The 14,756-nt window shown below is 39.5% G+C and overlaps 1 protein-coding gene across 2 annotated transcripts in view; it reads left to right on the forward strand.

Annotated features, from left to right (window-relative positions):
- The window catches only part of SPIDR (scaffold protein involved in DNA repair), a 196,390-nt gene that overhangs the window by 74,924 nt on the left and 106,710 nt on the right, over window positions 1–14,756 (forward strand). For both annotated transcript variants that reach the window (XM_082291139.1, XM_082291140.1), the window contains exon 8: window positions 360–579. In XM_082291139.1, the coding sequence (XP_082147265.1) occupies window positions 360–579 (220 nt within the window). The remainder of the gene's footprint in view (window positions 1–359; window positions 580–14,756) is intronic.

The following is a 14,756-nucleotide window of genomic DNA, read 5'->3' on the forward strand; positions in this document are numbered from 1 at the left end:
TTTTTGCAGTATCTAATAAAAAAAACTGAACGAAGTCAATGAGCTGCAAGATTTAAAAGTTTGGGTGTGGTGGGAGAGGGCTTGTTGTAGTGAGTTTGTGATTTAACTGGTATTTGGAAGAAGTGCAGGTGGGATTTTTTCTTTACAGTTAATAGTATCTATAAAGAAAACAAAAATTACTGTGAAAGCTTAACACAGGTCTTTTGATAAAGCTGTGTGTTCTGCTCATATGTGGATTTATCAGGATCAGACAGATGTGCAGAGCACAGAGGGATGCACATCTTTAGAGTTCCGGAACTTCTTTCTTTCTCCTCATCCAGACTTTGCATTTTTATTTTTCATTTTAATTTTCTTTCCAGATAAATCTGGTGTTTTAATTGTGAAGATCTTAGAAATATTTGAGGAGTGCACAATACAAGTTGCCATCTGCCAGCAGCTGAAACAGTCTCCTGGTACTCTTTCACCCGAGGATGCTGTCATCAATGCAGAGGAACCAATACTCAAAGTCCTCTTTGCAAGAGAGACAGCAGCTCACCTGAAGAGCAGACCACAGGATGTCATCCACATCTATCCCCCATGGTGAGTAAGAAGAAGGGGCCACATTTGCTGTAGCACTGCAGAATGAAGAGGAGTCAGTAGAGTGCTGGCTGCACTATCATAGGCAAAACCTTGGAGGGTAATGGGAGAGCAGGGCATTCTTGTGGTCATCTGTCTCTGGCAGCTTGAGAGACTTTGACAGATACCTTAAAGACAGCTCAGATAACAACTAAATGTGTATCATAATGCCTCTAGTGTTGCTCAGGGCCTCAGTTGTGTTTTCACTTAATATTTTCATGTTTAGAGCGCTAGAAAGGCCTGAGCAATGTCTTATCAATGATAAGGCCAATAAAGTGCATACTTTCTGGTAGCAAAGTAGTTCAGGAATGCTCATCTGTTGTTGTGAGCATGGGTATAATATTTCAGTGGAAAAGTCTGTATTAGCTGTATAGCACTCAGTCTTCTTTTCTGTGAGTCCCTCTTCAGCGCAACCCGTTCTGGTATTCTTCAAGATGTTTGGTCTACATTTGTGATTATTTTCTGAATTGGATTATTTACCCGAATTTTAAGGGGTAGCAAAAAGTGGTGAGATGTCTAGTAAAACAGCTGGTTGGTGGTGGCTGTAGCTTGGAAGGACTACTCTTCATAAAAATTATGGGGAACTTTGAAGTGGGAATATTACACCTCTCTTCACTACCCTCCACCAAAATTGTAGAAGAGGAAATATTTTTCTTATGTATTTCAGCATTCATTACCTGAGTTTTAGCCTCCAGCTGTCTCTAGCGTTTGACCATATCCTTTTGCAAAATACTTTTTCCTGTTTTGCAAAGGTCTGTACCTGGTTTTTATCTTCATTAATAGCTACAAATCTTTTCTCAGTTCCCCAATTTGTAATCTTTTGCTTAACTCTTTAGGAGCCAATTCAAAAACTAAGAGAAAATATTTTATTTGGGGTTTATTATGGCTACAGATACAGCTATTGATAGATGTAAATAGATCGGTAGCAAAGGGAAAATGCAGTTCAATATTAATTAAGTCCTAGTTTGATATAACTCTAATTCACTGCCCTTTTTTGTTCTCATTTATCTTTTCCTTCACAGGCTTTTTTCCCATGCTTTACATTTGGTCTTGTTTGCCTGTTTTCTTCTTGTTTCTCTCTCCTACAAACTTAGTTCCGTTTTTCTCTTCAGGTTTCCTCTGTTGTTTTTAAACCACGAGGCATTGCACTTATGCCGCTGTATCCTTCTGTGTAGACCTTAACCTACATGAAGATTTTTGTACCAGAAAAACTGTTTTAATTAGGGTGTGATTCAACTTTTCTCTTTTTTTCCTTCTTTTTTCTTTTCCTGAGCTGTTACTGTAGAATGCTTAGCATGTGTAAGTCTCAGACTGCTCCAGCTTCCAGCACGTCTGCTCTGGGAAGATGTAAATCTGCACTGATACGATCCTTTCCAGACTACAGACATCTGCAACTGTACTAGTGTAGTCTTCTCATTTGTTTAAATTTTAAGATGTTCTGGACACAAAGCTCATTCCTATATGTATGTAAACTGAGATTTCTTTAGAAAGCTTCATAGCTAGCTGTCTGTCTTCCCAGAAAATCCTACTTTTATTTGCTTTTTTTAATTTTTTTTTTTTCTTAGTAGGATGTGCTTCTCATGTAGGCAAAAGGTTATTTCATGAAACTAATGTTTGGATAGAGGATACATCTGCATTGTCAGAGTTGCTTTCCTTACATATATGTTTCTCAAGGCACTTTATAAATACACCAGTTAATTGTGGTAAAACTGCATTATACCTCTAGTCCTATTTTCTATCTTTTTCAAATTATCTTAATGTTAGTTGTCTCTTTGTTTACTCAACCAACTTCAAAAGAAGTTGGGCTGGATACTGTTAAACTACTGGAGGCGGGAAGGGGAGAGAATGAGGGATGTTTTTGTTTTAGATTATAATTTGGCACTTTTAGTTTACATTAATTGGAAATTGGACTTGTACACTTAGTGGAAGTTTCCTCTATCACTGTTCCAAGCTTCTATTCTCTTAAACTCTTACTTGCAAGCTCTGAATGCTGAAATGTAGTTCTTGTTACTCTGCATTGAATTTGTACTTCTGTTGTTAAAAACAAATGCTGTTTCTGTTAAAATGCTTGTCTGTCAATTCAAATGTATGACTAGTGAAAAAACAAATGAACTAAATCTAACCCTGACATGGTGAAATAAGCATATTTATGTATCCTATTAACATCTTTTGTATCTTATTAATATCAATCTGAAGCAAAAGGAAGCAAAAAACCACTAGATGCAAGGGGAGGCAATTTTTGAATTACCTGTGTGGTTTTGGGACACGTAACACACTGTATATCGTTGTCCTGTATTTTGAGACAGTTGTATGGTAAGACAGAATGGGATGAGATGGGATGTTTTGTAAGTGGTCTGCTTCTGGTGCTGTAGTGTCCTGAGAGCAAAATTTCCTGTTACCTTTAAAATAAAACCCCAGAATTACATTTTGACTTTGCTTTTTGCTCTCTGACCAGGCAACCAAGTAAGATGTGGACACACAGGCTGCTGGCTCCTGGAGGTGATTATTCATGTCAAAAATTGAACACATTGTTTCGGAGCCATTGTAAAATTAGACTTTGCTTTTGTAACTATTTGTATGTGCTGTGAACTCAGTGCACAACTTGGTATGTAAAACATCTCTAGCAGTAGACTTGCATTAAGTACTTTAGGAAGCAGTGTTTAGAGAAGTGCTAATATACTTGTTGGTATTTGTTTGCATGCAGAATCCCATGAAACTTCAGCACTGCAGTATAAGCAATGTAATTAAAAAATAAAATATTGACAGGAGGCTGGTTATAAGAATCTTACCACTGGACACTGGACATTGCTCATGAGAATGATCTCACTGGATTTCAGAGGAGCTTTGTGTCAGGGCAAGAATTAGCAGGTCTGAACCCAGATTTCTTTATAACTAGATATGAATTTCTTCATGTCTCTTGTCTTAAGGGACATATTTATAATCTTGAAAGCAAGGGATTTGATGTGAGAATTGTCACTTGCTATAAGGAAAGCAACCCCCATAAACTGATTAAAGCTTTCAAACCAGCATGTGTGGTGGAGGACAGAGCTCAGCTGCCTGTCCACTGAGACATCTGACAGGAGCCTGCTCTGATCTTGTGGCTATATGGAAGTATTATTGCAGTGTTGTATCTAACGAAGGCCTATTAGCTTGGACACATGACATGAAAATAATTGTGTGTTTTGGGCTGAAGCTGGTTTTTGTCTGGCCAGCCAGGAACAAAACAGGCAGAAGAACTCAGCCCTGCCTGCCTCTGCCTGTGTAGGCTTGCCTTTGATTGTCTTTGCAGTACCTGAGCAACTTCTTGGATTAAGATTTTAAATGAACATCTCATAATGTTTTACTAACTGAATCTGAATCATTAAGTGTTTTTAACATCTGGAAAAGAAAAATATTATTACTGAGTTTAATTAAATTGATTACTAAGTCTTTATTCACTTTGCAGAAATACATATCCAGCAAAAAAGTAAAGACTGCCTGCAAAGACAAGAGAGAGTGGAAACAAAGGCTTTCACTCTTTTCCACTGGTGGTGATTTTTTGACTTCAACTTACCTGGTTTTTTTCCTGTTTGTTTCATTGTAAAAAATATAGGAATAGTTTACCATACCTAGCAGAAAATAAGAAGGGTTGGCATTTTTAGACATTTCAGGATTCAATTGACTGTTGACACTGCAAGACTTGGGGATAGACAGTTTCCCTTAGATACTCCTGTCTTCTGCTCATAGATATGCCTACTAGTTAATATTCAAGATAAACTGACCTGAAGAAAATGGTGCCGATTAGAATTCTTTTCCTTGCCAGTAAGTTTAACAACTTTGAAATGTTTTCCACGTATTTCTGAAGTTAAACTACTAGAAATATGTGATATTAATAGAGTTCTTGGCAATAGCAGCATAAACCACAGATCACGTTTGATTCAGACAGGCTCAGAGATCGATCCATACCTATTGAATGTGAATGTCCAGTATGCAGCCTCTACTTCAGGAGGTTCATGTGGTGCTAATTACTGGAGGCAGGGGCAGTATGAAGGGGACATAACCAACTGTATTCTGTTCTTACACTGCCTGAAAACACTGCAGAAAACAAGATCCTTGGCTGGATAGCCGCTATTCCCCATGCAACTTCTCCGAGACAGTTTATTTTAGGAACTTGGTATGGCAAGTACATAAAACACTTAAATCTGTGACATCAACAAGCAACTTCAAAGTTGTTCTTTAGTTTCTCTTAACCTGTGAAACCACGGGGAGTCATAATTACTCAGCTTTGAGTGTTCCAGTGCCTGGAGAAAGTGTTTAATGTGGACTTCTCCTTTCTGTTTGCATAACGCTAAATTCAGTCTCTCCTCAGTGAAAGAGGTTTAAAAGACTTTGAATAATTTACTGCCAAGAAGAACAACTCATACAAAACATTGCTGCAGATCAGCTGATGTACAGGGATGAAACCTTGTATCTCAAGTCCTTTAATGTAGGCCAGTGGTGGAAGTTGTAGAAAAGTGCAGGCAAGCTCTGAAGAAATTTATGTACGAGAAGCAATCTGGTTTGGTGGATTCAGGTAATTCTACTTTAGAATTATCCTGGGTATGCTGTAGGCTGTTTTGTTGACTGAATGACAGAATTTATGATAAATGGGTATGTTACTGTGATTTTTGCATTTTCTTACCTAACACACTTGTCTTACATCATCTGGGTGAGAAACAAGAGGAGGGGCACAGGGAGCTAACATGAAATAGGTGTTTTGAGCTAGCATGGCTCATGCTAAAGAGTGTTTGGCTTCCATTTGATGGAGATAGAGACTTTTTATCACTGTTGCTCACACCTGTGAAGGAAAACATTTAAGAACATTTGCAGAGTACCTTCCTATCACAAGAAAGATCATGTGAAAGGATCTAGGCTTCACCTATTAATGAAATGCAGAAACAATCCCCTGCTGCTCTGTGAAGAAAGCATCTATATCCTTTAAAGTTTTCTCATTCCATAAGGGTCAAAAACAAATACAAATTAAAGGAAGACATGTATAGAACATCTTTTACATACATTCAATTTCTCTGGTTGCTCCACAGAGAGGCAGTTTCTTTGAATGCTTGATGGATCAGTTTTGTCCAACTGATCAGTGTTCACCATCTTCCTCTGAAAGGAAATGAAATCTGGGCACTTATAAATGTATATTCACATATAAATATTCAAACATATGGAAAAGGGGGAGGGGGGAAGATCACCAGTCAGATCCCTCTCCTTGGAAAGATGTTGGCTCTGCCTTAACATCTTCAAAGAAAGAATGTAACAATAGTAGAGTGGGAGAACCCTGATAAGAGGGACAGGGCTCACTCAGAAGATAAAGTTCTACAAAACTTCAGAGCTGTAAAGCCAGTGTGGGCACTATTTCTAAAGTACATATGGGAATGGCCTTGGAGCCAAAGATCAGATCATATCATCTGCTTGGAATTGCTTCTCAGAGATCATGCAGTTGTGAAAATTGAAGTTCCTTTCAGAAGCAGCTGAAGCAGCAGCAGGTTTTTTCCAAGAATTTATTTGTTGTTTTGCTAGGATATACCTTTCCTAGTGCAATCACTTCAAAAGAGGTGATTTGCCTTTTAAGAACAGAAGTACACATACTTTCTATGAGCTGAAAGTGGTCCCTAGCAAGTTTTTAATGTAATTTATTCAATGCTTCTTTTGCTTTGCCTTTTCTTGACAGAGTAGTCTTTAGGAGTTTTCTCCTTTCTTTCCTTTAAATAATCAATTATTTTTCTTTTGTCTATCCCCTCATGGAAAGCAAGAAATTTGTATCTTTGGAGCTGCTCAGGTGTATGCTATTTTATACCTCTAGAAGTGGAGAGATTAAGAAATTATATTATTTGAGTTTGCTCACTTTGCATGTAGGAAATCAAAATAATAAAACTTCTTAGTAATCTAATCAATGAATAGTGATGTTCCTTCATAGGTGGATGACATAATTGGAAAAATGCAGAATTGCACAGCTTTGATTCCCAGAGGAGAATAAATCATTTATGTCATTTCTGTGATTTGCCACAACCACCTGAAGCAGCAGATACCCGGTATTTCAGATGTGGGCTATGTCTAATAAACACAGTAGCACGATCACACTTTTACAGTGAGACAGACATGCTTATTTTTATGACAGTGACATGGATAGACGCATTATCTGAATGCCATGTATAAAATATGAGTACCCTGAAAAACAAAAATTAAAAACCTGCTCTCTGTAAAAGGGGGTTTCCATGGAGAAAAGAATGGCAACACAGGAAGATGGGAGCCTCAAGATAGTAGGTACAGTGTTCTGTAGAAGCTTAAAACTGGATTTTTAAACACTACTGCCTGTCTCTGGACTAATAGCTGATGGTATCTTGACACGCCGAAAAAGGGGAATTTCCACTGTATTGTACCAATGAGGTGCGGCGGTTTGTTGATACATTTGTTTGCTTTCAGCCAAATCAGAGGGGTCAGAAGCGAGCAGTGTGTTTGCAAAGCAGCAGCTTGGTTTTTAGATCAAGGCTGAAATGCGTTGTTGCCGGCACAGAAGCCTCCATTGGGGTAGAATATGTCTCCCTGACCAGATGTGTGTCTGAACTGGGCACATCCAGTCAGTTGTTGTGCTCCTGCTTCCCACCCGGGCAGCCTGCACAGAGCTCAACCAAAAGGAGCACTGCATGTTGTTCTCAGGAGGTCGTTCTGTGCTCCCAAGGGAGTCTCCCCCAGGACGACTTTTTCCAATATGAGCTTGTAAGAATAAAGGAGTTGTAGAAAAGAGACAGGGGATGTGAATAGCCTGGTTTCTGCTTGTTATGTGTTTTGCTACATTTTTCCTAAAAAATAGATACTATCCAACTTAGATCCTACTGGAATAACTGTAGTGTCCAGTTAACAGGCAAAATCTGAATTACCTCACTGTGGTACTTCCATGTCGAGGAATTAGCATACATTTGAGTCCACAGCTTTTAGCAAGAGAATAGGAAAATTGTTTTTAAACATCTATTCCTTACAGTCAGTGATAATTGTTTATGTCTGAAAAATTACTGGAAAAAATATCCAGGGAGAATGAAAATGTCTTCTCCTAATATTCACTTAATATTCTTATCCTGAAAAATCTAATAATGTTTTGTTTTGTTTTGTTTTGTTTTTTAATGAAAGGTCTGTACTTGAAACTTTCCAGCTTTTTTAAGTGAGGAAATTCCAAGCATTTTGTAGTGACAGATACTGTTAGTGGGTAGTTGTCCACTGACGTCAAAAACAGAGGATGGTGAACAGCTTTGTTCAAGTCAACGAAAAATGTACGGTCTTGGATAAACTCTGTGTTAGCAACAGAGCTATCAATGATATACGAGCAGCTTCACATGAGCTCCCATGTGTATTCAATCCAATGCTAAATTCCAGATCTTGTTTAATGAGCAACTGATGGAGCCAAGACCTGGCACTGCAGTCTGCTTTATCCAGTCATGAAGGAAAAACAAGCTAAATAAGTTCAGATGAACAAGTTCAGAATTACTGCAGGGTTATTAAAAAGTTGTGATTTGTATTCCTCTGCTAATGTTTATGACTAACAGATTTGGGACGTGTAAAACAATACTTAATTTGTAAAAAGACTATGTGCCAAAATTCCTGTGGTAGTTTAACCACTGAAGGGCAAGTTTTGACTTTGTGAATGGGTTTCTTTAAATGTTTATCAGTAATCAGCTAATCTTTTTTTAAAAAACTTACATTTTGAAAAATTATGGTTTCTGCTTGTTGGATTGCTGTTCAGCAGTTTCACTTCGTGAAATAAAATGTATTTCCATAGCTCACTGTGGAGAGGCAATTTTCAAGACAAGTGCCATTCTTGTTATTTATCAGGTCTGATTTGCTACTGTAATAGTAGGTGTGTATTTAGAGTAAGATTCTTCCATGCAGTTCTGTATGCAGTTAGGTTGGGGTTTGAATATGCTGGATATTTTCTACCACACTGGGTTTTCATGCTAAGGATGCTTGTGTCCTTGGGCAATTGTGTGTGGGCAAAGAGATGGATAAAGTGTGAGTTTGCCAAATTATCCTGTGTGGTCATTCCCTACGATATCAAGGTATGCTTTGTTAGATTCCTCCTCCTGAATGTCATATTTAAGTGTAGGTAAGCAACAGTTAGTTACTGTATTCCTACCAGAAATAGTAATTAAAGCCCCAAGTATTTCAAAAGGCCAATGTTGCTTTCAAATATTTGAAAGATTTGGAATGTTGCTACCCAAAATGGAGTATTTAAAACATCTCAGCTATCCTGGGGGGCGGGAGCACGGGAGAGCAAGGGGGAAAACAAATTTTACTGTTACTTCTACCAGGCAGATTACTTCTCTTTCAGTAAAAGCTCGTGGAAAAAATATCCTTGGTTTTATGTATTCTGGCTGAAGGACGTACTTTGGTACATGAAACAGTTCAGCTGTGAAACATTCAGTGTAGCCTTTTGTGTGTTTGATGAAGCTTCTCTTCCTACCAGTCTCCTGAGTCAACATTCACTGTGCAGATTGCAATGTATTGCTTGTCCCTGGCTGGTAGGCTTCTTTGACAGTGTCCTGAGATGTCTTGTATAAATACTCCTCCAGTTACTGCCCCAGTACAGCCAGGGACACCAAGTTTCTCCAATCTGGTGATTGGAGATCTCTTCTGAAACACCGAGTTTCTCCAATCAGAAGTATCAGAACAATATTTAGAGCACTAGAAGTCCTGTACAACCACTACTTTTACCTTTGAGGGATTTCTGTTTGGAAAGCCAAATCACTGATGTGGCTCCAAAAAAAAAAAATCACACTTGGCAGTATGTGGGAAGGGGGGTGGTTGTGCGTATGGGGGTATTTTGTTTGTTTTGGTTGATTTTTTTTCTCTTTCTTTAACCTCTTTGGACTTCTGAAATGTTACCTGTTTTCTCTCTCCTTGATAAAAGAGTTAAAGAAAGAATTAAAAATGGAGAAGCCTAGTGAATATTTCTGTGGATGTTTTTTGTTCTGATCGTTATCTTCCCCTTTTCTAAGTCTTGGATTTTTTAATTTTTTTTTTTCCAAAAAAGCAGCGCATGTTTGCTGTTGCACAGATTATGATGATGGGCTTTTGCATGGTCTTCCTGGGAGTCTTTGTCCATAGTCAGTCCAAGGTCCTTGGCTGGCATAAAAAACAGGACTGCATGTCCACCTTGACACTGCTGCTGTTCACAGCACGTCTGTTAGTGCAAACCCGTGTCTGTCAGCATCTCCAGCTAATACCTTGTAACTTGAACTGAGGCTGTGAAGAAATACCCTGGGCTACTCTGAGGTGTTGTTGGGACAGACACTGAGGATCATAACCACTCCAAAAAAAAAGCTGGCAGAATATCTACAGTGCTGCATGCACGCACTGAAAGCACTGAACTTGAGAACACTTAAGATTCAGTATAAAACCATAAATTACATTGACTGTATTTGTGCTTTCATTTGTCTTCCCAGCATGGCACAGCATGTCTGTCTTTTGTGTTTCCCAAAAACAAATTTCTCCTCCAAGCTGAGGTTCATTTTTGAGAAACATGGGCAATGCAGCTATGCGAGATTTGTACATTGCATTTGTGCCTTAGCAAATCCTGCTTGTCTTCTGGTTCACTGAGCTTGTCATAAATATTAATTTAATAGGGGTGGTACTGTTTTATGCATTGTGAATGTACAGATTGAGGAAGAGATAAATTTTATTGATATGGGCTGTCACTGGAACTTACAGGGTTTGTAGGCTTAAAGGAGCTCAGATTTACAGTATATATGTATAATAATCATTCTTCAATTTATTTGAAGACATTTTATACAACACAGGATTGTTCTTTATTATATTCCCAAATATTTCTTACCTTCGTCTCTTGCACAAAACCAAGTAAGTTGCCCAGCATTTTCTTTGTCTTTTTGCAGCCTCCTGTGATTTACAGTTTGAGAAGTTCTGCATGAGGTGATTGTCTAATTTTGCTGGGAGATATTTGACTCTAGGAGTTTGCTTTTGAATCTTCCTGTATAGCAGGGACCTGTTTTCTAGCTATACTCAAAAGCAAACTCATTTTAAAAACAACTTTAACATACCACATGATCAGCTTCTAGAACAGTCCACCTAGGTCTTGAGAATTGCCTTTGGTTGTAGGTCACTTCGGATACTACTGCAATTTCTTTATTTTTGAGGACTGATGCTTACTTAGGAAGAAATGGAATCTTACGAGGTTTACTCGTTATCCTGAAACTGCCCTGAAGACAGCTAGAGGAGAAAGCAAGCAGGAGAGGTTATTGCCACAACCTAAATATATATTACACCTTGGGGGGCGGGCAATTTTTACATCTATTTATTTTTTAGATTAGACTACATATAAAAGTATTCCTTTCCTGTATGTTCCAGTCAATTGGTTGGGATTCTTTACCTTTGATCATGGATCTTGTTCTTAGGCAAAGCCTTACATATTGAAGACTGCCTTCCTAGAAGAGGTCTGAGATTTGGAAATACGTGTAATCTTGCATGAAAAGACCTTCTCTACTTATTTAGATTAAACTCTAAACACCCGTTTCCTAAATTAATTTATGTATTACTTGGTTGGCATGTTGACTTTTTGAAGCTTTTCTTGGAAAGTACTTTCCTATCCCACATTAACAGGTCCATTGATGTATTTTGGCTATGTCTAAATAAAGCCATTTTCCGTCCAGAATGTGCACTAAATGTGTTGGTTAATATATTGGATTTGTTATTAGTTGTATTTTAACTGCTATCATAATGCTACTGCTTTATTAACTGTGCATGAACTGTGGATGATTTGGAGGGAAATACTCCCTGCAAGCTAGCAGGATGAAATCCAGCCTTTTAACGTATAGCCTCATCAGATGTTAAAACTTACATCAAATGCATATAGTGACATGCCTCCATTGTAAGTATGTAGAAGCCAGGGTAGTACATGTGTTTTGTTGCCCCTTTCACTGAAACTGGGCACGACGGCAATCCAGTGCATGAGGGCTGGAGTCTGGAATGAGATGCGCTCATGTCCGGGCATGGAGACCGCGATATTTGCCTCCCCTTAACTTCTGCTTTGACTTTCCTCAGCTTCTTCAGCTGTTTTGGGAGTGACAGGAGCAGTCACGCTGGCGATGCGTTGAGCAGCATATTGTACATGTGGTGCAGAATGCGTTCCCTGTGTCGCATTTCCCGTCCGTGTGTGCGCTCGGCTGTACCGCGCCAGTTCTTGGGACTGTGCTGCGCCCTGCGTCAGTGCAATCACAGGCTCTGAAAACAAATTATTCTGAGTTATCAGGCTGGTTACGAAGGGCAGTGGTGGGAAAGCACCTTCCTAAACAGCATCTCCGCGGCAATTCCCGGGGCGGTGGGAGGCTGCCCGAGCCCCCCGGCCGCAGGTCCGTGCCCTTCCCGGCGGCTGCGGAAGGTGGCAATGTTGTCAGCAGGAGCCCAGGAAAAGCTGATCTCGCCGAGGCAGCCGCAGCGCGTATTTGTCCACAGCTTTCTCTGGCGTCAAAGCTCCACGTCCGTGAAATAGGAGCCTGCAGCAGGGGGATTTGTTGGGGTTTGTGCGCCATCACGTCTGCACAACTTGCGATAACTCGGTGCGCTCTCGGTGCTGGATGTGGGGATGCGCATGAGGCAGGCACCGCGCTGCTCGCACAGCTTCGTTCCCCGCAAGGCTTCTCCGCGCTGGCTGCCTCTCAACTTGCAGACCGACAACCATCCTCCACCCGGGAGAGCGAAACTGAGCTCTTTAAGTGAAGTTTCATTTCTGCAAAACACTTGTAAATGTTTCTGAAACAGAGGGTCGTTTTCTGCCCACTCCCCCGGGATGTTTATAAACTTTGCTTTGCATTGAACTTGCCAGGGGAGAAACCGAGAACTTCCCTGCATGCCACAGTCATGTTAAGAGCTACCTCCTGGCTATGACAGGCTTTTAACCTGTTGAAAGCCTAACAGACCTCTTCCAGGCTTTGGTGGGGATGTTTTTCTTTTCATATTTCAGCTAACTCAGTGAATCTTTTTAACTTCTTCAACTGATTTTCTCAAAGACTTTTGTGTCTTATGATTTTTAACATTTTTTCTGTCTAATGCTAATTCCTGACTCTCAAGGGAAAGTACGAGAAAGTTCTTGGTTTATGTTACCCCATTCCTTTCCTCGTGACTGTCTTGATTCTGCACTGGTAAATAGATCATTGATTTAAATTATCATGGAACTTTTCAACATATTTAATTGCTGGGTTCTCCTCTCACTCTGTGTTCCTTACCAAGCCTCTCTGACAAGATGTAATATATTTAAACCATTTAGGAGGTCAAATGGGGAAAAAAAATTAAATATTCTTGATGTACTTTACGGTAAGCAGAGAGCAAATAGGATGACATTACCTTGTAATCCCCCACGTTCCTACTTAACTTCATTTGCAACACAAATGACAATTTTTGTTGGACTTCTTGTCGAGTTACTTGTTTTTCGTAAGATAGGAAGGCAGAGCTAGGGTAACTAATGTAATACAACTTCTGAGACTGTGGAGCTCTGTGTGTGTGTGTGCGTATCCCATTCCTGACTCATGTACTGGAGATGCTACTCCCTGCATTAAATAGACACTGAAGGTTTCTAGAATTGCTTTGGTCTCTGTTAAACAGTGATTGTTTGCTGGGTACCAAAATCTGTTGCTGTACGGATACTTTGCCTACCACTGCTCTTCACTTTATTGTACAAATGACCCAGCAGTTGTCCAGGAGAACCATGGATAATGACTCCTTAGTTGTAAAAAAAATGTAAAGGAAGACTTTCAGAAACTAGTTGGGATTTTGAGCAGGTAGTCTGGCAGAAACTGCTATATCCTGTCTCTCCAAATAAAATGACAAGCCAGCGAAAGCTTTCTGTTCTGTTGTGTGGGGGAATTTTCCTTTTCAAAATTGAAAGTGGAAAAAATAATCTCCAACTCCAAAGAGGAGAATTTAAGATATGACGGGTTGTTACCACTGTAATTTTTGTAATTATTTCTTTTTGTAGTAACAGTCTTATTGCTTTAAGAGTAAAGTGAAATATTTCACCTTGGGACTTAATTTAAACACTGCTAAGTAATGCAGTCTCACACTGTTGTGATAATAATTTGGCCGAGGAAAAGGCTTTGTGATCATAAAATTTTCACATTAAAGGAAGTAGATGTTACACGCAATATGAAACATGGAAATAAACACATTCAGAATTTTGTTTTCTCTTTTCAAACCAAAGAAAAAGAATACTTCCCTGTGATTTCAGAATATTGTTAACAAGCCCTCATAGCTATTAGGAGCCTAAAATGGTAAACAGCTTAGTAACAACATAATTATATTAATAAACCTAACATCAAAATGACTCTACAAAGTTATGTACAGATGGTTTCATTTTACATGACAAAAGAAGTTTTCTGAAGTCCATTTGCCTAAAACAAGGGTTTTAATGGAACAGTGTAGTGATTTGACCTCATCTCTGCTTATCCTTTTTTTGAATGTAAATATGAATGCCAAGGCAATTAACTGGGTAATTTACCCAGGCAGACAGAGTTGAAGTTCTGTAGGTAGGCACTGCTTTAAGGGCAAGTTGGCGTGCTGTCTCCTGCTCAAGTGCATATCAACCTTCAAAGTGTCTTAGTGCTAGGGATAGTTCACCCTCAGGAAGTTTAGTTTAGATAAGCATCTGAATTTTTTTGGGTACCGAAATCTGGAATGCAGCTGCAAAATCTGATGAGCATGGGCTCTCCTATCTGAGTCAGCAACAGGGCTGGATCCACTCCTGTTGTTCAGCACTTCCACTGCCAGGCCCAGCCAGCAGCAGAAAACAGAGATGCGTGAGAAGAAAAACCAAGGAGCAGAGCAGGGAGTGTACCTCAAAAAAGAATGAGCAGGCTTCAAAACAGAGTTTGTGTAGAGTTTGTGTGTGAAGGAGAGGAGCTGTGAAGAAACTCACACCTTCTTCCAGTGTGGCCTTCCAAAACCTCAGGGGGAGTTTGGTTCTCAGGAGGCTCTTGGCTTAGCCCTCTGTAGGTAGGGCTGTGCATCATTAGCACCTGCAGTCTGGGCTGTTTTGCTTGCCAGATGTAAAAGTGAATCTGTGAAATTAAGGTGGGTTTTTTCCTCTGCTTCTGATGCTTTGCAGTTAACAGTATTTCAGG

The sequence above is a fragment of the Coloeus monedula genome (assembly GCF_965178545.1).
Source record: "Coloeus monedula genome assembly, chromosome: 1".
Taxonomy (NCBI): Eukaryota; Metazoa; Chordata; class Aves; order Passeriformes; family Corvidae; genus Coloeus; species Coloeus monedula.